The 20,742-nt window shown below is 45.6% G+C and overlaps 1 protein-coding gene across 8 annotated transcripts; it reads left to right on the top strand.

Moving 5' to 3' along the window:
• The first annotated feature begins 111 nt into the window (after positions 1–111).
• On the top strand, positions 112–20,742 carry LOC117145593 (cation-independent mannose-6-phosphate receptor). 8 transcript variants are annotated; one of them, XM_033311304.1, is made up of 18 exons: positions 112–174; positions 543–616; positions 690–773; positions 1,072–1,288; positions 1,346–1,509; positions 1,570–1,853; positions 1,912–2,059; positions 2,117–2,238; positions 2,304–2,416; positions 6,970–7,424; positions 7,580–7,693; positions 13,723–13,869; positions 14,237–14,416; positions 14,476–14,602; positions 16,230–16,297; positions 19,321–19,579; positions 19,660–19,790; positions 19,960–20,742. In XM_033311304.1, the coding sequence occupies exons 2-18, from the start codon at positions 560–562 to the stop codon at positions 20,038–20,040; spliced, it is 2,751 nt and encodes a 916-aa protein (XP_033167195.1). In that variant the 5' UTR covers positions 112–174; positions 543–559; the 3' UTR covers positions 20,041–20,742. The 8 variants fall into 8 exon arrangements, with proteins under 8 accessions (XP_033167195.1, XP_033167192.1, XP_033167198.1 ...); XM_033311301.1 differs by having other exon boundaries at positions 687–773; XM_033311307.1 differs by having other exon boundaries at positions 118–198; positions 19,321–19,486.

Here is a 20,742-nt window from a genome sequence, read left to right as displayed (position 1 = left end):
CACCGTAATATTAATTGTATTAGGTTCTCGAACATAGTGTATTTTCAAAAGCGCAACAGCTGTTTGACCAGTGCTACCACACTGCTACGCAGCTCGCCTTCTTCCGGAGCGCTGCCATTCGCTTGTAAACGTAAAGTAACAGTTGTAAAGAGCCAGGTGTTGTTTTTTGGCCAGGTAATTTAGCCGCATACGAAAAAGGTATATTTTAGCTAAAAATAGTTATTTCGCCACTATTTGTGTTCGTTGTCATGCCTTTCGTGCAACTGCGTCGCCGGCATTTGTTGATTTGTTCTGCTGCGCAAAGAAGAAGAATTGCTGCGAACCGCCGTTGAAAAATCGAAGAAGAGAGCCAATTGGAAAAGCAATAACAACTTGGCTCTCATGCTAAATAAACAGTTAGCTTGTGATAAGGGAAATCAAATTACTTTGTGTGCGAAAAAAAAGAGCGCTAATCTTATAGGTGGAATTACCAATAAAACAGTAAAAGAAACAAACTGCAAACGCTTTCCAGCGCTTTGACTCATTTAGTGTCAATATTTCAGAGCCTGCAGGTGACAAAATGCGTTGCAGTTTCCAAAAGGACTGCGCAGCTCCCACGCAGGAAAATTTTCGTCAGGTGAGATGATACATGCTGAATTCATTTAAACTGAACTACAAACTATGCATTTCATTTACTGACATTTCAGCAGATGCGTTTCCCAATTGTGATTTCCCTGGTTTTGCTGCTATTCTTCTGCGGCGAGAGTGTCGCCGCTGACGCAGCCAATCAGCTGGTAAGTGGGCGTTTAGTTGGTGGTCGGTGGGCGGCGGGCGTTTATTTTGGGGCTGTTTGTTTGTTTTCACTGCGCACTTGTTGCCTTTTGGCCGAGACCCCGTTCAAGGCCCCCCAATTGCATGTTTTTCGCCCGCTTATCACTTCCAGTCTTTGTTGGCCGACATTTCGAATGGCTAAGAAATCAATCAGCTGAATAATGGAGCGATAACAGCTAGTAGAACCCGTCATAAAAAATGTCTTTTGTTTTCTTTGAAATAAGAAAATATTTAACTGTTATATGTTTACTTTTCCTTTAGAAATTTTCCACCACGGAATGTAAACTCAAGGAGCCCATTTACGGCAGCACCTTCGACTTCAGTGGCCTCCACTCGGACTTGGCCCATGTGGTGAAGAGCATGAACAATGGAGGCGACCAATTCGAGTTCAATATATGCGGAAATCTTTCGAGAACCTGCAATGGGGAGAGTAATGTGGCAGCTTGCCTCAAAAGACAGGGAAAGGAGTATATTTTGGGTGAGTTAACCATCACATTATCTGTATCTCACACGCTAAGATACCTTTACTGTTCAGGTCGTCAGCACGAGTTGTTCTACAACAATGGAAATATGTATCTGAAGTACAAAAGCGGCGCAAAATGCGACAATGGCACTGCCGACAATCCCAACTACCAGCTGAATATAAGGCTCTACTGCGACTATACTTTGGATGCCCAGCCTATGCACATAACGCCTTACGTAAGTACTTGAATTTGATTCTTTATCATTCTGAATAACATACTATTGTGCTTCTTTTAGGCCAACGAAGCCTGTTCCTTTTACATCTCCTACAGGACGCCTTTGGCTTGCCTTTCCATTCCCGAGGGCCTACAATCCAATAGTTGCAGAGTGGGCGACACAAAGTCAAATGGAACCTTCGACCTGATGCCGCTGAGTGATAGTAACTATCGTACGAGCAATCGTCAAGGCGCCTTCTTTGTGATCAATGTCTGTAAGCCGGTGCTTTATGGAGAGAACAGCATGTGTCCGGCAGGCAGCAGCATTTGTCTCTTTGATAGTAAAGCCACTAATCCAAAAGAGCGGTGGGTAGAACTTTGATTAATATTGCTTGAGAATATTAGTCAAAGATTTTCCCCATAGATTTATCAATTTCGGCAACGTACAAACGCATCCGGTAGTGGAGAAAGGGCAGCTTTTGCTCAGGCATGAGTCGCCAACGCCCTGTGCCAAGAACTCCAGTGCAAACTACACCAGCGTGATTTATTTTAGCTGCGACAAGTTCATAAGGGTGCGTAGCTTAGGTCTTTTAGTTTATAATTATGCTAATCTCATATCTTTCCTTTAGAATGCCCATCCGGAGTTCGCGGGTCTGGGAGCCGATTCCTGCACCTACCAGTTCAACTTTGTAACGCCTTTGGCCTGTAACGATCTCAAACCGTGCACGGCATTCACCTCCACAAATGAGCTGTGAGTTGTCTCAACACTTAAATATAAGGAATACGATCTAAGTCCTTTCTGTGACCTCTTAACAGGTTGGATCTGAGTTCGCTTAGCTCTAAGCCAGCTCGCACTTTGCTTAAGGATGGCAAGAACTATACAATTGCAGTGTGCGCACATGCTGGGGCACCCTGCCAGGAAAATGGCGGTAAGTGGACCCAATATTAATGTAGGTTTGAGGCAAAACTTATTCGTCACAAGAGCGAGCCATAATTAAAAGGGGTTAGGGAAATCGTAACCTGCTAAAGCTTTAAACCCTTTCGTCTCGAGGACTCTTGCTGTGCGGGATTAATGATTTTTTATTGCTCTTCTGCTCGAGTGGCTCTTATGGCCATAATCGTTTTCGTAACCGGAGAGGAATGCCGGAAAAAAATGGGAAGGGCCCGGTCAAGTGTTGACCATTTCATCCGGTTTATATTAAAGCGCACACGAGTGGCTATTTGTAGGTCCTTCCATGTACACTCGCCCACACTTGTGTGTTGGCAGTTGTAAATGCCGTGGTATGATGATAATGATTTAGATCTGTGATGTGGTCCGTCATATATTTACATAATTTACGAGTGTGCATGTGTACATATATGCATGTGGGTTGGCCGACCATTAGGCCAGCCAATCCTCCTATCCCTTGGCTATCCTGCCATTCCACGTGGAAATTCAATTTACATTTTTTTGACGTCAGTAATAAGCTAAACGCTTTCAACGGCCTTCTGATGCTCTGCGTTCTCTGATCAGTCTGCTTCGATGATATATTTTATAAGAATGTTTAATGTTTAGCTTAAAATTTATGTTGAAATGCGAGTTTAGCTCCTCGGAATCATAAAAATGTAAGATGTTGGCTAAGATGGAACCCAAAAGGCTTTGCTGTTGATGTAAAGCATCTAACACTTTATAACTTCATATTTATATATAGTTGAGTGAAGCGAAATTTAAATATCAACACATGGTTTACCCTGCCAGTCCAGTGCATAATCCAACAGCACATAATGCCACATATCCGCAGCTTTGATATTTTTCTATTTATTTGCCCTGTATGCGCTGCATCAACATAGGGGACGTTTCGCCATGGCAAATAACAACTTTTCCTGATGCGGCCCGTTGGCAAGTGAAACGTGTCCCCTATTTGGTAGCTCGTAGCTGGTAACTGGTATCTGGTGGCTGGTATCCATGGCGCTGCTGCTCACGCAGAGCAAGGATGTGTATCTGGGCGTTCGCTCTGGGTGGTGTCCTGCATTCGTAGTTGACTGCAGACGCATATCCGTTGGCGCGTCCTTTTCGGTTGGCTGGCTCGCTCGCGGCTCACACAGACACACGGCGGTCTGTGGAGGAGATGCCATGGCCCACTGCTGGGCCTAAACAAATAAATAAGTGTGTGCTGTACTGTGCTCCCCTTTGCCAAACTGATGTCCAGGCCATGAGGCAGAGACCTACATGAAAATTTCATTTGTTAGGCAAATAGCAGACGCACACACATGCGCGAAAGTGGGGTGCAGGACGTGCCAGAGCTTTTGTAAACAAGCTGGCGCTTACCTGCACTGAGAGAAATCGATGCAATATGTTGCACATATATCATTAACTAAACTTTGAAAAAGGAGAAGGGAGAAAGACTGAGTGTAAATGATTCAAACTCCAATTCTTCACATACCAAAGAAACATATATTCCATTTGACTGTGGAAAGTAGCACTCTTTTCTCACAGTGCACACTGCGTTGCACGTTCGCTGTTTGGCGCCCAGCTGACACTGGCAGACGGCATATTGCTGGCCACCCCAACTCATCCCACGGATGGGGCATTAAAATCTCCTGGTTTGCATAGCTGAATTCAATATTTGAAGGCATTTGGCAGGGGGCTTGGCCCTGGCCCACTCCAGTCTGCCAGTGAGTTATGGCCACGCCCCCGTGCGCCACCAAATCCGTACCGCCCACCAAACTGCTGCTGTTAATTGCTTATGCAGCATGCGTTTCCCTGTCATTTTGTGTAATTTTCATTTGCGATTTCGTTCTGCATTTTATATTTATTTATGGCGGGCGCAGGCAAATTTCATTTTTGAAGGCTATTGGGTGGATTTTGGCCATACGCATTGGTATCGCACCATGTGATTTGATCTGGCAGACCTCATTTAATTGCGCCTCTTCCAAATAATTGTCTAAACAAATTTAGTGCGGTTTGCAGTCTATAAAGGTATTAAAAACAATGTAAACACATTTCAACACGTGAAAATTAACAAAGAGACATTATTTCCTCTGAAACATTTTAGTACAAAAATTTGAATGTAATGTAAAAATTATCTGGCATGGAGTATTGATAATAATTTTAGTCTTAGAAGTATATTTCTTTAATTTTTGTGGTAGCTTACATAAAGTAACCTACCATATTTTGTGGAAATCTGGTTAGTATCAAATTCCAAGTGCTGTGCCAACTTTTGTTGTTTTTCTTGAGCTGCTGCTGCTGCTGCTTTGTTTATAATTTCAATTTGCTGTTTTTATTGTTTTCGCATTTTACTCCTTTTTATGAAGGGTTCCGGATGCCCAGGGTTCCTTGGTTATTTGTGTTGGCGCTGCTGCTGCTGGCGGGCAGATTCAATTTGGTCCCGAACTGGACAAAAACCTCCATCCGCCTGGACCATCCTCCCGCTTTTGCTCCTCCTGCTGCTCCTCCTGCCAGCCGTAACTAACACTTGCCGGCAGCTGTTTGGCCTGGATGCGCCATCTAAAGTGGCATCAGGCAGCTACTAAATCGTTTTATATTTGTTTTTCTCGCTCCTGCCGCTGCTGCCGGCTGATGGTGAATGTTTTTAGGGTTACTTTGGCCCTTCGCCTCGATGTTTTCTTATTGAAATTCAATTTGCCCCGGGTTCCTCGCTTTTTGCCCTTTCGCAGGCCTCGCTGTTTTTGGGGCACCGAAATATTTCGGGCATACCGCTGCCACTCTCGCCTTATCAATGCCACAAAGTCAGCTCCTTATATTTAACCCTTCTCAGCAATAGGCGGAATTTAAACAATGTTTTGTTTCATGACCGCAATGCGAAGCCCAAGGCTGCTTTGAGCCGAGATTGCATGGGAATTCAATTTGGGGGGGCTGTATTGGGTCGGTGTGTTTGTGACCAGGTCAATCTCGTTGGATAATCTTGACAAGAAAATGATTTTCACCCAAGGTGTATGTGCAAGAATAGATCCTGGACCGGATGTGTTACACAGCTGCGGTTGAAATAATAGCTCAAAGGAGTCTATAAATATACCCAATGATATTGTTATTCAAAGCTATTGCAATCTTGTCTTGAGCTGAACTTCAATATGTACAATCTTATATTTATATTTCATAATAAACTACTGTTTTTAGCCATTTTAAAGCTGAAGGGACATACCGTTCTGCGCTTGTCTGTTCAAATAAATCCTTAGAGGATGTCTTCTGTTCTTCCGAGTCTTGTGGTCTGCTAAATTCAATTGCATTCTTCCGCAGGACACTAGCAGGTCCTGTTTGGAATATACATACGTACGTACGTATGTACATAGATATATGCTTACACAGGGTTATACAGCAGTACATATATTGTCACGCAGCCCCACAATGTCATTTATCAATTTAGTTGACAGTCGATTTCTTTTTCGATTTACCAAAAGCCACCTCAATTGGTCTTTTTCTCATCGTTTTTTGTTATTTTCTCGTTGTTGGTCATGGCTCTTGATCCTGCATGTGTGTGTGTGGATATTTGTCCGATGTCTGCAATAAAGTATAAAAATGTGGAAGCAGAGTGCTTGCAGCCGAGGATTGAGAACGGAGTGCGGAGTGAAAGGGGGGATCTGAAATTACCATACTCGAGTCAAATCACAATCACAATGCTGTCTGCTCTAGAGCGCTCAATCAAAATCCGGCAAATGTGAGTGACATTGCTCAAAATTGTTGGGTTGCAAGTGAAATGGAAGATTGAAAAGGGCAGAGACTACAACTGCAGGGCAGGGCAGGGCATGGAGGTGATTCTGTTTATTTCCATAAAATTTGGGTTGTCAGGGCGCTTTCAGCTATCCAAACAACTTAATGTTATTTTTGGCCAATTAAATTTAAAATTCCGTAAAAGCATTACATGAACCGAAGCAAATGTACCGGCATTTATGCATTGTGTTCTATTGATGCGTTGCGTTCCCGAGTCCATTGTGTCTGGATGCCAGTTTGGACACTGGATTGTCCTGGCAGTAGGCGGCACTGAAAGCCTTCCGATTGCTTGGACATTCTCGCAGTTCGGGTCCTGGAACAAAAAAACGCTCCTTGCAAGTTGACAAACAACGAGAACAATTAATTTGGGCTTTGATGTCCAGTCGCTTCTACTGCCGCTCCTTGTTATCCCGATTCCTGCACTAAGCGGGTAACGCTTCATTTGCAGGAAGTCGAAGTCCTGTGCTCAGAGGTGCACTGCCAAAAATAATAGTGAATTACAGTCGAGCAAAATAGTGAGAATTCTGCAAACGCGAATTCTTTAGGGCGTAAACTTAATAGTCAACTGAATTATTTTTAAAATAAATAAAAACTGACTTACCCTTAATTTGGCTCAGTGAATGGCTTGGGTTTTTTTTCGGCCAGGATTTGCCGGCCATGTTCGTGTTTTGTTTGCCTTTGAGATGGTCTTTGTTTTTTCTTTCTGACTTTTTGGCACTTGGCGCCCAGCCGTGGAGCACACAATTGATCCGTGCGCTTCCCGTTCACTTGCAGGCGCTTGTTACGAGCAGAATTCCACGACCATCAGCCTGGGCAACTCCAACTCGCAGCTGCGTTTCAATCAGACCGGTTCGCTGTATTTGCTGTACGAGGATGGGGCCGAGTGCTCCACAGCAACGGGCATGCGGCGCTGGTCGACAAAAATCGAGTTTGTCTGTGCGAACAATGCGACGAAGGACAATGGAGCCAGCACGGCTGGCGGTAGCGATTCTTTGAAAATAATTGAGGACTCCAATTGTCAGCTGTTGATCCAATATCAGACGCCGCTTGCCTGCCGGGAGCCGATTAGATGCAAGGCAACCACCTATGTGGACCACACAAACGATGGACTGGGCAGCAGCGGCGACGAGCTGATCGACCTAACGCCATTGATTAGCGCCACCGACAACTACGAGGCAAGAGTGGAGCTGCCGGCCAGCATGGAGCACCTGGTGCCCAAGACGACCAAGGTGAGCCGTTGTAGCCCCTGATTTCCCACAGGCAAGAATGACCAAAACCATGCCAATCCCCACAGTAATTTGCTGGCTTTTGTCTTTGCCACTCAACTCAAACCCGGACCGACTCCTCCGTTCCAATTCCGTTTCACCCTCTTATTTCTTTGCAGTTCTTTTTGAATGTGTGCCGTCCATTAGTGCCCAAATACCAATTAGGCTGTGCCGGCGGATCTGCTGCCTGCATGGCCAAAGTGACTGCCGCCGGCGCCCCCGAGGAGGAGCGTGTAAGTACCATACGAAAATCCACATCCTTACATACATATCCGCACAGCTGGGGGCAAGCAATTAGTAACAGTGCTGTTTGATTTTATACACAAGGTTAAATTATCAAAAATCCAGTAGTATATAAAGTTTAGAATAAGTTGAATTAACTATGAAGCTATAATTACTATATCATATGAAAGGTATAGGTTTGGCCTTCTATATCTATGTGTATGTCTATATTCCTTTGAGCCTAGCTGTCCGTATGCATACTTCAAAAGGGCCAAAAGGGGGGAATGGGTGTTTTGGCCACGTGAAGGAAAGCCGCTTATGTGCTGGAAACTCTTTGCATGCACATAACGTTTGAGAGGACAGCGTGGGGATCGCTCGTAATTTAAGTCACTCCCACTTCGTATTTCCACCTCATAAACGCCTCAATATGCTCGTGGCCCTTTGCTCAAATGCCCGAAATTGCGGTGCCATTCATGCATTAAATATGCAGCAATCTAATTGCTAAGCCTCACCCACCCACAACCCACTAGCCAAAAGAAAAAAAAAACCATAAAGCTCCCGCCCAGCATAGCATCTCCCAATGGGAGCCCAGGGGACTGACCAGTGGATTTGCTTGCTTCATTAAGAGGAACCACCCACCTCCAACCTCGAGCTGGCGGACTGGGGATTCGTATTCGGACTCGCACTGTCTGCCGTTGACAGCGGCCAAAAGTTGTTTAATGCCAAAAATCTCCTCGCTGAGCATGTGGTCCAGCAACTGTCCAACTCTGTGGGGTTTTTGGTGCCTAAATACTTAAGCCCACAAAAGTATGCAATGAAATTTGCTCGCAACCAGATTTCACCCAGGACCGCAAAATAGTAAAAAAAAAACCTATGATTCTACACCTAATACCTAACGCTGGCCAAAATCTTTGCAAATGAATGAGATAATTGGAAGGGATTTGCAGGGACTCAATAATTCATAAATTTTTCCATGAGGCCATAATTCACATGCATGGGAAAAGTGGGTCTGATTTAGTTTGGTTTATTCTTTAAATTCGTTTGGGGTGCTTTGGTGTCTGATATAAGATATTTCTTATTCTCCTTATTGGTTCAAATGTGAAATTATAATAATTTAAGTGCGAATTCAATTTACTTTTTGTTTGCGTGCCATCGCGAATGTGTGTCCTTCGCGACTTTCAGCAGCTTGAGTTTCGGCTTAGTGCCAGGTCGTCTTTGCTGTGAAAGTTGGATGAATTATGGGGCTCCCCGCCAAGTTGCCCCGCCAACCGCACTCGCCCCACTTCAATCAGCACAATAATTGCATGCGACAATGGATGCATGCCAACTGGTGCGGGAGGGGGGTGATGGGGGTAGGGGGCAATCGCTCTTGCCAGTGCATTTTCCGTATGCCAGGCCCAAAATGTCGACCTCGTGCCGTCCGACCCCGCGTTCTGGCACCTTCCGGCTCTAACTTTTATCACAAGCTGCACAAATTTCCCGGGAGCAAAAACATTGTTCAAGCTGCTAAAAAATAAGCACGTACGCGTTGGAAATGGCTATGTGCTGGAGTTGGAAGCGGAAAGTACGGATAGGAGGCAGTTAAGTTGCCGCGAACTGTGCGATCCAAAGCAGTGGCAGCCGCGTAGGGGAGATTTCAAGAGTTTTCTTCATAGGAACATATAACACCCACTTTAGTTTGCAAAGAACTCACAAACAAACCTATTGTTGTTTTTCAAACCCCTCTAAAAAAAGTGCAGGGCAGCCGCCACTGCTTCTAATGGCTGCAGGGGGTAGGGGGAGGGGGGGTTTGTGGCTGGCAGCACGCGAGTGAAATATGTGAGCATAACGTAAGGTCAGTCAACGTAACGTCGCGCTACGTAACGAAACGGAACGGAAGGAAATGGCAAAATGCGGCTTGGGGGGTAAAATATCTGTAAAAACAGCTTTTAGCGGCCAGCAGCATCCATGTGTGCACGGATGTGTGTGTGTGTGTGTGAGGGGGGCAAGAAAATGGGTGGAGGGGGTGTGCCTACAGGCGACGTGCCCTGTAAAGCATTTCCGTTGGCGGGGTTGTTTCGGCGGGGGGTTGCACTGATGGCCTGATGGGCGGATGGGCTTTTCCATCTGGCTCCAAGTGGGTGGCGGCTTAAAGTGCCATCGGCTTTGTTTTCATGCCATCAGCCTGGAAATAACGCAGTCATGGCAAATATATTTTTATAAAAATTCTATAGCTCTATTTTCGCAGCTAGCACTGTCAATAAATCACAAAAAACTATTATAAATGTTCAACATATTCAGAATGAACTTATAATTATATATATTGTATAGAAGATTATGTACCCTCTAAAACTATTTCTTTATATACAAATAACTACCTACAATACATACTTTTCCGCTCCTCGTAGCATTTTGAAATGTTGCAACCATAAAAGTAAAATATATAATCAGGTTCATAAATTGCAAAGAAACTACCTTACCCATAAAAAAAGAAATGGAAATCATATTTCTCCGTGTACCTTTCGGTACCCTCATCCCTGTTTACATTTTGCGCCACGTTTTGCATTTTGAAAATGCTTCGTTTCCAGAGCATTTCGTGTGCGGAAACGGAAATGTGCTGCTCGTAGCTGCTGACGCGCACTTGAACGGACCCCAAACCGCCCCTCTTCCCCATCCTGATTGGTGTCCCTGCTCCTGCTGCTGCAGCACCTCCTCCTCCTCCTCCTCTGGTGGCCTCCTGGCCAAGCCCACTCATTGGCAGTTGTCGAACGTTGTCGCCTGCATTGGCATCTTGGCATCGCCCCAACCGAACTCAACCCAAAGCCCCCCATTCAGCTGTTATCGCATGCACATATTTTAATGTGCTGCCATTGCATATCCCCAGGCTAACAGCTACAATGGAAAGAAGCATTGCGAAATCCCGAGGGGATTCCATTAACCCACTGTGTGCCAAGGACCTCCGGTTACCGACAAGTAACGACATAAAATGCTTTATTGGATAGTTTGGGGATGGCTTAACATTAGCAGTAGGTTACTTATAGTATTCCTAGCACAAAAATAAGATAAATTGCTTTAAATGGAATATTATTTACATGAAATTAGTAGAATCTTTTAAAATTTGTATCGCTTAAAAACAAGGTTTAAATTCATTAATGCACCTTACAGCACACAATTAAAATTAAATTATCATTATTATCATTAGGCTTTCTTCATCTTAAAATTCTAGTTGGGCTTAGTGGGTTAACGAACTGGCACTCCAGACATTTGTCGCCTGGTGCGCTTGACTTAAAGGAATCCCCGGATCAGCGACACGTTTGATTTTTACTGAGAATTTCGACTTGGATTGCTGCGAGTGCGAGTCAATTCATTGGCATGCAGGGACTCCATTGTCAACTCGATGGGGGCGTTTGACTTGTGCCAGTGCAAATTTGGCAACGGGCATGTGACTGGCATGGCAATTGGCCCCCACTCCCAGGGGCCATTACCCCAGCCCGGCCCAGCCCATCTCCTCTCCTCCGCTCCTCCCCGCTCATCTGGTCCGGTCTTCAGCTTGCGGTGGATGCATCTCCATCTCCATTTGCATTTGCATTTGCACTTCCGACAATAACCACAAAATCGTCAAAATGGCTGCCGATGGGGTTCTTCGCCCCATCAAATCGGATTAATAACGAAATTGATCAAATTGTTGTGCAAACAGCTGAATGCCTTGCCAGCAGCATCTCCACAATGCGGGCTTTAACTCCTCCCGCCTGTCCTGCTCGTCGCCATTGTGCTTATTGTTATCCCAGTTACTGTCCTGGCCCTCAATGTCATGCCCCTCCTGTCACTGTTGTTGTAGTTCCATGGATTCCTGTGAATTTCTGTCTCGACCAGGCTATAATGTCAATGCGACCGCAGGCCAGATGACCCGCCCACATTCGCCCACACCAGTGATCCTGAGTGGGTGTCCTTTTGCGCTGGCATGTTTCTAGCGAATCGCTGAACTTGCGGAAATCTTTATTGCTTTTCAACTCGGACATGGCCTTGTTATTTGTTCCATCGGCAGGCTTCGATTTGAGTTGGAAAACTATAAGGCAGTTCACAAGTTAACAAATGTCCTTGATTGTGGGATTCCCTTGCGTACTTGGGTTTTTATAATTTTACCAATACGCCTAAGACAATTCAACTGACTCCTTTGAACATTGTTTCTTCTATAAAAAGAAGAAAGTAGGAAAGGAAAGGCATTCCCTTGCAATACGGAATGAAACTTAAGGGATAAGCTGCCTCCACCTCCATTGTTTTGCCACTAATTAGAAGCAGCTTTCTAAATAAATGTCGTGTCCTGAAATCCTTTTGAGAATCCGAAACAGTTCTTTTAATCTTCCGCCGCTTTCCCGTTGCTCTGCAGCGCATTAAAGTTTTCGATTTGTTTGCCTGGCTGGGCCAAAGATTTTCCAACAATCAAGTCAAGATTTTCTTCTTGTTTTCCCTTGTCCCTTGTTGTGAGCTTGGCCTTGCCTGGCCCGTGTCCTTTGTGTGTTTGTCTTCCTTTATTTTTTTTCTGTGCAACTCATTTATTTGTATCTGCAAACAATTAAGTTACTTTCTGTCTGGCCGGCCAGTCGTCGCTGGCATTTCCTTTTTTCCCTCTTATCCCTGAGAGCAAAGTTTTGCGAAACTTAAAAAAAATAATCACAAATATCCAGGCGCACGCACACTGGCAAACGGAAACATACAGAGAAGTTACTCGCTTGTTCAAATGCGATAAGAAAGTTTTTCAATAAATTTTGCACAGCAAGCTACTGGGAAAACTTACTGCCTGAGCAGCAGCAGCACCGCTGCCTGTGTTTTAAGTCTGTAAGCTGGCGCCGACAAAGTCCCCTCGATGTGGCCCATTTTCCTCTGGTTCCCCTCAGTTCCTCAGATCCCCCCTATAGCCTCGAATGCTAATGAGATTTCTCGGCTGAAGGTCAGGCAACGGTGCTCATCCCCGTCGCAATCTCGTCGTGTATTTGCTGATGGCGCATTAGCTGCGATTTTGATTTTCAAATGGATGCTCCAAAAGGGTACACACTGGGTCGAACTGGCCAGTGAAACGGCCAGCAATAAATAATAGAGCAAACTGCTAAAACATCGCCTGAGCTGCATACGAAATGAGTTCGAAGCAAAAGAGCTTGGCACTGGAACTCCTTTCTGCCCCTAATACGTTTAAGATGAGACGACAACATGTGCAACGCTTGCCGCCATCGACCTTGTTGACCCGAGCATAAATCTTGTGCCACTCGAACGCCAATGCACTCGCCGCCTGCCGACTACTGCCCTCCCCCATGCCCACCCCACTAGATACTCTCCAGCAGGACCTGCTATCCCAGCTTTTTGCGCATTAAGCTCACGTCGTTGGCCGGCTAGTTGGATAGCTGGCAGCGTTTAAGCAGCCTGATTGCCAATAGCAGCAGTTAGCGTGCTCCATCGATGGGGGCAGCAGCAGCAACAGCTGCACAGGCGACACGCTGGTCGAAAGCTCTACCGATCTTAAAGTCCTTAAAAAACATGGCAATCTTAAATCTACTAGTATTTATAGTTTTCAAATAGTGTAGAAACCAAAGTCTGCAAACTACTTCATATCTATAAATTTTATTATTTACTTGCCGGAGGGATCTTCACTTTAATTATGATATTGTTTTTAGGACTTTCATATAAAGTATACCTTATTTTCCTAGGAAGTAACTTTAGCTCGTTTTGGTCGGGTGCTCAGTGCCATTGAACTATTCATTAAATTGTCGTTTGTGCTGACTGGGACCAGCATGTCCTGCTGGCTCTTGGCCACGCCAGTTATCATCGCATCGATGTGCCGGCCACTCCACACTGAATCCGACTGATTCGATGTTGGTTGGCCTGGAGACCGACGACAACGATAGCAACAAGCTGCAACCGCCAGGGGCAGGCGACACAGGAACGTGTGCGTGGCTCAGACAGGGATTTCGAGTTATTTGCCGCAATCTCAGACATAAAGTTAAACATTTCGCTCTTTCCGATGTTGATGCAAGCTCCTCTTACCTCTATCACCTCTTCTCGTCCGCAGAGCATGGGCTTTCCTCTGGTGTCACTGACGCAACGGAATCGCACCTTCGCCGAGCTGGCTTACTTGAAGGGAGACCCCTGTCCCAGCGACAACACCACGGAGCTCTCCACGCACATCCTTTTCAACTGTAATATGCGTGCCGGTCGGGTAAGTACACTGCCAGAAAAACGCGTGATATGCTGCAACTAGCTCCTTAAATTATTCATAATTTAGAAGCTACTAAAGTCGTTTTCTTACCTTTAAATTTAAAATGGTTTGCCATTACTGGTTCCAAGAGATACATAACATAGTCCGTAGATTGTTTCAAAATTTTATTCGTGTAGTCCGTTACGGAAAATTGCACATTCAGGAGTTTTTGCAGAAGGAATCGCCATTTGGCAGGGCTTTCTGTGGACATTAACTGACTGCGTGGCAGCATATATGCGATTATTTCATGGCCAGTGGACCCATCTCTGTAGCAAATTGCTGCATGCACCTAATGGCTCCGCCTCCTCGCTCTTCTTCCTTTTTTTAGGGACAGCCCGTACTGCGTTCGATTGAGGACTGCGCCTACCGCTTCGAGTGGGAGACCAATGTCTTCTGTCCGCCGCACGAGTGCACCTTCAGTGCGGACACCTGCGATCTGGTGCACGACGAGCTGGGTCGTCGTTTCAACTTCAAGAGTGCGCCGTTCACCAAGGATGGCAAAATTGAGGTGAGTCGAGCTGAATGGTCGTCGAATGAGCACTCTAAATTGCACTTTTCCGCCTGCAGATTGACTACAACGCCACAAAGATGTCGGTAAACATTTGCGGAGCGCATCGCAAGGCGATGACGGACTATTCGCAGGCGCTGGTCAACATATTCTTCACACACGAGTCGCCTAATTGCGGTCGGGAAGGTGAGTTTGACTGTGTGCATTGGGTCCTTTTTATGCAGTCCAGCTAATTCGATTTACATATTCCGGTGCTCTTCAGCCGTCTCAAGGAGCGGGAGAATCCGCGTGTCGCTAGTCGCTTGCGTTTCCGGTCCCGGTTCCGCTTCCTTTTCCGCCTGCGAAACACGCGCGCATTGCCGCCATTTTGTTTGCCTTGCACTCGCCCTTCGTTTTCCCTTGTTTTTGGTATGCTTTTGGCTGTTTTGTGTGAAAACGTAGGAATCGCATTAGATTTGGCGTACAGCCCAATGCACTTTTCGTGCCGGGCACTTCTTGCTGCTCCACCATCACAGTACTTGGATCCTCGCGGCATTTTATCGCGTAATTTTTGTCGCTGGCACTCATGCTTTTTTTCACGCGGCGCCGTTCTTGCAACTGCAACATTTTCGGGCAGCAGTTTGCCTTCCGACTTAGATTCTTTTTGTTCGTCTGCAAGCAAAGTGCTTGAAATTATACAAGAACAACGAATTATACAGAAAATATCTAGCGAAAGAAAAAAAACTGTCTGCGAGATAATGCGGTAAAATAATCTTGCTGCACTTGGGAAAATCTCTCTTTTTCTCTGGGGCTTTTCCTGTTTTTTCTATACACTTTTTTTGTTTGGTTGATGTGATACTACTGCATGAATATTTAATGCATGCAGAGCGCAGACAGTTGGATCGCACTGGAGGTGGCTGTTGGGGATTTTTTTCTTTGTGGGGGCTTAAGAGGCATGAGGCTTGCTCTGCCGAGATTTCCCCCGAGCCATCGGGGTTAGCTGGCTTGTATTCGCACAATGATTTTTATTCGAGCCATTGCATGGCACTTAAAACTTTGCTATTAAAACAAAAAGTTTTTATTTTGACAAATAAAACTGACGAGGATTTAATTATGACACATTTCCATTGTCTGCAGCCCTGGCCGTAAAATGGTATTATTTTAAAACACTGTGTGCGGCACACAAACTGTTTCGCCATTGTGGGACGACAATGCGCAATCTGCAAACGATCAGACAATTTTAATATGCCCAGTGACAGGCGTTGGCAGATACCAGAAATGTGGGTGGCTGCCGGAGGAGGAGGAGGAGGAGGAGGAGGAGATGGTCCCTGGCTAGCCGAAATCCCAACGAGTTGTAGATTTTGTGTGGCTTTGCGACCGAAGCTGAAGGCTTTGATTACCCCGCTCCATCCACACTCAAATATATACCCATTTGACCGACAACAGTAGCAGCCTGACCCTCCAGGATTCCAGGACAACCGGCTGGAGCAAAAGCAGGACCAGCAGCAGCAGCTAAAGCTGTGTTGTCGTCTGTGGTGATAATTATTTTTGGCTTTTATGCGATAACTTTGCGGTGTCCAGGCCCAATCCACTTTGCCTAACCCCCTTGTGCTCTATGCTGTATCATTTCAAATTTTGATAAGGATACTCGTACTATGTGTGTGTTGTGTTGTCTGGGCCATAAAAGTGGTGAGGCTGACTTTCTGGATCCCTGCTGTGCCGCTGCTTTTGTTCGCCTTTATTAGGGTTAAGATTGTTTTGAATTGAGGGCTACATTTGAACTAATTAAAGTGCTCTGGAAACTAATGCCCTATTATGCTTACACTCCTTGCAGGCACGATGAACGTCCAGATCCGGCTGATATGCAGCGACCAGACCGAGAGCAGCAGTACCATCTCGAGCGTAAGTACAGAGTATTCTTTGTATTCTCCTACCTGGAACGGTTAGCATGGCATCTGGTGCTTATTCTTGGCTCCTCCGAGGATTTCAAAAGTGTAGCACGCTTTTCAGCGCTGTGCCAAATGCGCATCTAGGAAAAGCAGTGGGAATGGAAACTGTGGGGATATTTGGCATGCCTTTTCTTTCAATGCTCTATCAAGGGGTATATAGTAAAATGTATATTACTAAATTACAACATGTTTGTTTGAAACCTACTGCGCACATAATGAAAATCTAAATGTGGAATGTGTTGCAAATTTGCAGAATTATTAATATAATTTTGTTGGCCAGCTGCACAGCAAGGGTACTCGAATTCAGGCTACCTGTAGGTATTTTCCTTACCCTTTATTTTTCGGCTGCTTTGTGAATGCGAACAAAAAATCTTGGCAGTCGGTGGGTCCGTTCTCAAAGTCTCGCCACAAGGCACAGAGCTTGAGCTTCAAAGCGAAAATGTAGGAAATATGTGTGCGCAAAAGGGCAACAAGGGACTAACTGACGCAGCAGCAACGCCACCTTAAAAAGTGGGTGGTGGTTTGCATGGGTGGTTGGGCATTCGAGGTCAGGAGCTGTGGAGCTGGTGAGCGGCGGAGCTCAGGGTTCGGAGTGCGGCAGGTATCCTTTGTTATGCTTACCACTTGGCAATCGGCTTTGCCTGTGCATCTTTCTCATTTCAGCCCTTCTCGGCGTGGTTGTGTCCTTTGTCTATTGTCTCTTCATATTTTCTGTTTTTGCGGTTCGCTTTGCATTTCTTGCTTCTTGTCTAATACCTTCCACCAGCTCTTAGCTGCTGGTTGGAGCTTTTGTTTCCCGGGTTCATTCGTGTCGCCCGTGTCTTTGTTGTCATCAGGGGATGCAGGTGCTCCAAAATGGGGGATCAGATGAAGAGATATGCACGCATTGTTCGCACTGTGACCCCTTCGTTTATTGACCAGATGACCCTTGGACTTTGATAGTTAGCCAGGGATTGCCATGCCAGCAGGCAGACGAGTCGCTTGGTTGGGCCAAATTAAATTACATACCACACATGCCTTTTATGCGCACGTGTGTGTGTGTGATAATATAATTAAGTTGCATTCGCCTGCAGCACTTTGACTAATGACCAAGGATCCGACTTTGTTGTGGCTTCTCTGGAAGGCAGCATCATTAGTATGCCGGCCCGACTCTCTTTAAGCTAATTAATAATTGTTTGTTTTGCTTGGGCGACAATTAACCGCAGGTTGCAGAAATATTTTGCCCCATTTTGCCAAGCACAATGCATCGTAATTAGTGGCCCAACTGCAATTGAATTAGCCGCCGTCCGAAAAACGTTTTGCAATTAGTGCTTGAGGTCGCTGCCCTCCTTTCTCCGCCCCCCAAAAAACGCCAAAAACACTCGACGGTCATCGTCACACCGCATTTTAGTCCATTACGCAAAAATTACGCCCGGAGATGCGATGCTGATTGAAAATATTTGCCGGTCCATTTTCTAGGTCGATACGATAGTTGTCGATTTTATGTTTCACTCTACCGGACAGCAGGACCCCATTCCCGACGTCCTGTTTTGGCTTCGATTTTGCATTTGTGGCACCAGGCAATTGACCCAAATTTAAACCGGCTGCAAGCTGTTTGCCACCACCGACAAACGTTTCCAAATGCCGTCGCCATTGGGGGTCATGTCACAGATGCGGGTTGTCGCCTCTGACACCCCATAGTCCACCAACACCACCCACATCCCACATCAGATTCCCCACACACCGGATCCCGAATCCCGAATCCCAATGGCCAACCCCCTTTAACCGACTGTCGTCTGCCAACAATCGAACGTAGTTTGGCCTGCCACTGGTGTGCATGTATTATCCGATGATGTTAATTGCTTGACACGCTCTCCGGGATCTTTAATATTTCCATTTCCGAGCTCCGAGTTCCAGACAGCTAATACATCCGACTAATTTAGCTCACTCAACAGGTTAAGCCGAACAAGATGTTCTGGTCAGCTTGGCAGGGAAGTTGAAATGAGGGGAAAAGAAAAGCTAATCGCTGCAAGAGCACAACACGCTTTAATCCTTGAACTGCAAAGCGGAAAATAGCGTTTGCTGCTACACTTTGCGAATAATTCTGCGGTGAAATGCTAAAAATACAAGCTTATAAACAATATTTTGAAATGCAGCAAACTGCTTTGTAGTTACATCGTATTTTATTTGCTTCCCTTGAGCATTTAAACTTTAATTGATAAATTAGTTTTTGGGTTAGCTTAAAACTTGTTGTTTAAATAGCTGAATGTAGAAGTACGATTTCGTTTGCAGTGTATGTGTGCATTTATAGCTAACTGTATATATGCACAACGAAGGACAACTTTTGGGCAGCAACAAAAAGGATCTGTGTACATGGTTCCTGGCACTGCAACTGGCAGCAGCGGCACTGTTGGAAAATTAGCGATTCAATGAAATGGGATTTTAAATGGCTGCAAACTTTTTAATGCGTTGCCCCCTTCCGCCTCGTTTGTCCCTCGTCCCTGTTCCGGGATCCAACCTCACCACCCACCCACCTAGTCACCCGATTCTCCTCGCGGACATGTTCGTGTCTGGTGCGGCGCCTCGCCGTGACGGGAAAGTTTTAGCCAACTCGCCATTCAGCCAGCCAGCCAGCGAGCGTTTTTGCCTTGCCACTTGCAGTTGCCAGTTGCAGTTGCGCCGCAAAAGTTTTTAAATTATGCGCACATTTGCTGTTTCATTTTGCAGTCGCTGGTCGCGCCGGAAATGGTCTTTGGGTGAAAGTGTTACACAGCAGCAAGGGTTTTCCTTTCCTTTCCTTTTTTTTTGTCCACCAAGGCAGCAGGATGCCGGCGGAAACAAGCAGCAAAGCAGTTGTTGCGCCACGAATTTGCGCCGGAGTCCAGTCGTATTTTACTTGGAATTTATGCCCCCATACCCATATCAATTTATTTATTTATTTTGTGCCCAGCCCTTAATGAAGAAAGTTTCTAATTACACGAATCCGCTTTCTTGCAGGACCAGCAATGCAATTTGCTTTATGTGCAGCGAACTCCGAGCATCTGCGAGTTCCTTTCCCTCGGCACGACGCAGCAGAATTTTGAAACCAATGGCTCCACGAGCAGTAGCACCAGCAGCAGCACCTCCACCACCACCAGCACCACTACCCAGGCATCGCCAGCGGGTAAGCCAACCAAGGCGGCCACGTCGACAACGACAACAACAGTTGGTCCCGATCCGGCGGCTACTCCCATTGGGCCAACGGCGTCCGTGGGCAGTAAGTGCAGCTGGCCCAAACGGTCTCCTCCCCTTTAATCCGTCACTTATCCGCCCCTTCGTTGTCTCCGCTCTTTTCAGCCATCCTGGGGGCCATTCTCTCGGTGACCTTCTGCGTGACGTGCCTGGGCCTGTTGGCCTTTTCGCCGGCACGGAGGCAGCGCGTCCGCCGTCTCTTCCGGCGCAGCAACTCCGCGGTGCGATACTCCCGGGTAAGTCACCAGAAAATTGATAAATTCCTCAGAGTTTTGTGTGTGCTTAAGCGAAGGGTTTCATTGTTGCAGTTACATTTTGCAAATACCTACAGATTTTTCCTAAAATGCTGAGCATTCGAAAACATGTTTTTTTTTTTTTTTTTTTTTTTTTTTTTTATATTTGCAGGTGCAATCCAATGAGGAGGCCAACCTGCTATTGGAGCCCAATGGGGAGTTCACCGAAAGCGATGACGACATGCTGCTTTAGGTGGGGCCAATCTAAGCCAAGTCGTCGCGGGACGCCTTCTTTGCCATTAGGATGATGGGGCTGATGGGGGACAGATGGTGGTGGAGTAGGAGCGGGGGTAGCTAGTTAAAGTCGCGAGAGATCCCAAAGTGAGTAACATAGGACACCAAAGAAGACATTACTGAAAACTGGAACTGATTGTGAGCTAAACAAACCAATTGAAAACTAAAGAAAACCGTAGTAGGCAAATAGCGATAAGAGGGGGGCGAACTGCTGATATAAATTGTACAATACGCGTAGGCTACAACGACGACTTACGAAAACCAATTAACGGAACCATATATATACACATTATATATTTTATATACCCTTCGTATGTAAAGGAGAATCCCCAACCTAACCCGTACCTATAGCTATAGTTAAATGCGGCCTGCATTCGCCAGAGAATTGCAAAGGACAATTGCTTAAATCGTATTTCCGCTGACGCCAAAATGTATAACCTGTATAGCGCAGCAGCTTTTTACTTCCATAAAAGATGTGATTTCATTTTTAACACTTTCGGGTGCAGCTTGTTAGTGGTATTCCTTTGAAACGATTTGTATTTTACTTTAAGGCAATCTGTACTTACATTTATGAGTTGTGTTGTTTTTAGTTCAATAAGGCGAGCCACGGCTGAGTGTACAATTTTAAGTGTATACATAATAAAATCTAAAACAATATATA

This window comes from Drosophila mauritiana, chromosome 3R (genome assembly GCF_004382145.1).
Source record: "Drosophila mauritiana strain mau12 chromosome 3R, ASM438214v1, whole genome shotgun sequence".
NCBI lineage: Eukaryota > Metazoa > Arthropoda > Insecta > Diptera > Drosophilidae > Drosophila > Drosophila mauritiana.
Note: the sequence above shows the minus strand (reverse complement) of the source record. Positions and strands in the feature narration are given on the sequence as shown.